Raw genomic sequence first — 2,865 nt, forward strand, 5'->3', positions numbered from 1 at the left:
GGAACTGTAATTTTAGCCTGAGGTATCTGTCAATCAATCAAACAGGCTCTTAAACACACTTCTGTTTACAACTTAATATCAACTCTCAATAACTCATAAAGCATCACCAAAAAGTTTGATTTTCAGTTCAGTTTCGGGGGTGGGCCCAGGAGGCTTTTTGTGCATCTGGGCATGATAAATAAGTGTACCAAGTTTCGGAATTGTTGGTGAAACTACCTCGCCAGGCCGGATGAGCGTACCAACTTTCATGAGTTTTTGAGCATGTTTAGACCTCCAAAAATGTTTTACTTTGAGTTTATATTTGCTATAGATAATATGCTATATTTGCTTTACATTTGCTTTATTTTGCTGTTATTTAAGTCCTTGTACTCTATTGCATGTTTTTTATCTGCATTCCTCTAACTTTGTAATGCAACTGCTGCATAGTAATTTCCCTCAGGATAAAAAAAAGTTCTGTCTCATCTTGTTTTGCCCACTGCAAATTGGAAAGGTTCCTACTGGAAGCTTGTAGATTTAGTTTGACATATCCTGTATGTGGTGTTCTCACCATGCTCGCTAGTCTTGCAAATGAAATCTCTCCTCTCACACTGATGGTGATGTCTCTGGAGAGATATGTGGCGGTGTGCTACCCACTGAGGCACTCTACCATCATTTCTAACAGAAACACAGCTGTGTCTATCATTGTGCTTTGGGCCTTCAGTTCACTAAATATCCTCACTCAAGTCCTTTTACTGGTAGAGTTTCCATTTGAAAACCTGGAGAGACTGCAGATGAAAATGTTTGGTGCCAAAAAACACATGCGTCTTGGTCCAATGTCTGATGAATATGACAAAGGGTACACTTATTTTATGTTTGTACCAGCCAGTGTGGCAGTTGCTTCCTCCTATATTGGTGTGATGATAGCAGCCAGGTCGGCCTCCACGGACAAAGCGTTGGTTAAGAAAGCTCGAAACACACTGTTGTTGCAGCTGGGCCTCAGTCTCTCTTCAACTATAACCAACCCAGTGCTCAGAGCTATGTCACAGGTCTTGGATAAGATAACAGAGGTGCACATTCACATAGTTGTTTATGTGTTCATTGTCATGTTTCCAAGATGTCTCAGTGCCCTCATCTATGGCATCAGAGACCAGACCATCAGACCCATCCTCATGTTCCATCTATGGTGTCGCCAGAAACTCTCAGTCGTCCTAGCTGAACCTGAGGTCTCACACTAGCATTTGGCGAGTCTGTCTGAAAACAATACATGTCCATATTTACACCCAAACTGGTTTTGGTCACTGGAATTCTCCTGTCTAAAGTGGCTGTGTAGACCTCACTTCCTTATGCTTTTTCAGTGATGGAGATGGGGGATAAAAACTACACTATTTATTATGTAAAAGCTGCATTCTAAATTTAAGATGAAGGTAATATCAGGCTTCAGTAATCTGGGTAATTAAAATCAAATGGGTATCTTCCAAGTTAGGGTCTTGTTTGTGCAAAATTTCCTCTGTATTACTTTCTCCTCACTGTAGCTCTACAAGATGTACAGAGGTGAAGGGAAACAAATGTCCATATGATTTCGTACACCTTACACCTTATGTAGTATTTCATCTAAGTAACTGGCACTGCAAATTAAGATCACAATACAATAGTAATAACAAACAAAAATATCTCTCCGAAACCATCAGTTTCAGTGAACATGCAGATGGCATACACTTACAGATTATACAATACTCTTTCATAATGAACATGAATATATAGTATAGTATTTGAATACACTCAGTGCTCTTATGAAGTTACTTGTCTTACACATGGAGAGCTTGAATATACCTCAAAGCCTCTGTGGAGGCCCAGCCACCACCCCATCGGCATACACAAGCACATCCTTTGTGGTGACCTTTTACATTGAATAAATCTGCAATTGATACTAAGTGAAACCTAAGTACGTATCATTTACTGAGAGGAAAGAATAACTGGTTATCTTCTCAGTATTGACATAAAAACACATCACCCCAGCTAGAAAGAAATATTGAGCTGGCAGGTCATTTTCATCAGTGTGACTCAGGTGGGTCCTCAAGGTCCCTAATGGAGGCCCCAAAACTACTGAAATAGTAGTTGGACAGCACAACCAATCTTTTAACTAGTTTTGTATGTTACACTGATATGTAAAAATATGGAAATAATATTCCAAGGTTTTCCTCCCAATGTTTGTTTGAAAGAAAAAAATCATAATTTAATAATTGTAAAGATCACCTGAGACTGAATTTGACTTGATAGCCTGCTTTTCTGAATTATTTAAGATATTATTTAACAGTCAACAGAGTTTAAACACAGTACAGAAACAGCAGACTCTATCCACAGGGTCACACTATGTTCACACTACATATTCTGACAATCACACTTTATTTTCACTGAATATGTATTAAATGATTCTTACTTTATTGCTAGGCTCACTAAATATTAATATATAACATAACTAATATACGCCTTATCAGAGGTAGCCAATACAGTGCCCACAAGCACCTGGTTGCCCGAAAGGCACATTCTAAAACTATCTGTGACCAATTTGTTCACATCAATGATCAACCCTCCGCACATACAAAGGTCTGCTTTGGAGTGCCACAAGGTTCGGTGCTTGGACCAATCCTTTTCACTTTATATATGCTTCCTTTAGGCAACATAATTAGAAAACATTCCTTAAATTTCCATTGTTATGCTGATGATACGCAATTATATCTATCTATGAAACCAGATGAAACTGATCAGCTATCTAGACTTCAAACATGTCTTAAGGATGTAAAAGTCTGGATGAGCCGTAATTTCCTGATGTTGAATTCAGACAAAACTGAAGTTATTATTCTTGGCCCTAAACACCTCAGAAGCTCC

General features: G+C 38.6%; 1 protein-coding gene across 1 annotated transcript; it reads left to right on the forward strand.

Moving 5' to 3' along the window:
* Nucleotides 1-490: 490 nt before the first annotated feature.
* Nucleotides 491-1,214, forward strand: LOC121966905 (odorant receptor 131-2-like; the record flags this gene model as incomplete). The annotated part of the gene is made up of 1 exon (XM_042516974.1): nucleotides 491-1,214. A coding segment is annotated over one exon (724 nt), but the record flags the coding sequence as incomplete, so codon positions are not given.
* Between the last annotated feature and the right edge of the window lie 1,651 nt (nucleotides 1,215-2,865).

The sequence above is a fragment of the Plectropomus leopardus genome, unplaced genomic scaffold (assembly GCF_008729295.1).
Source record: "Plectropomus leopardus isolate mb unplaced genomic scaffold, YSFRI_Pleo_2.0 unplaced_scaffold26270, whole genome shotgun sequence".
NCBI classification, from domain to species: Eukaryota; Metazoa; Chordata; class Actinopteri; order Perciformes; family Serranidae; genus Plectropomus; species Plectropomus leopardus.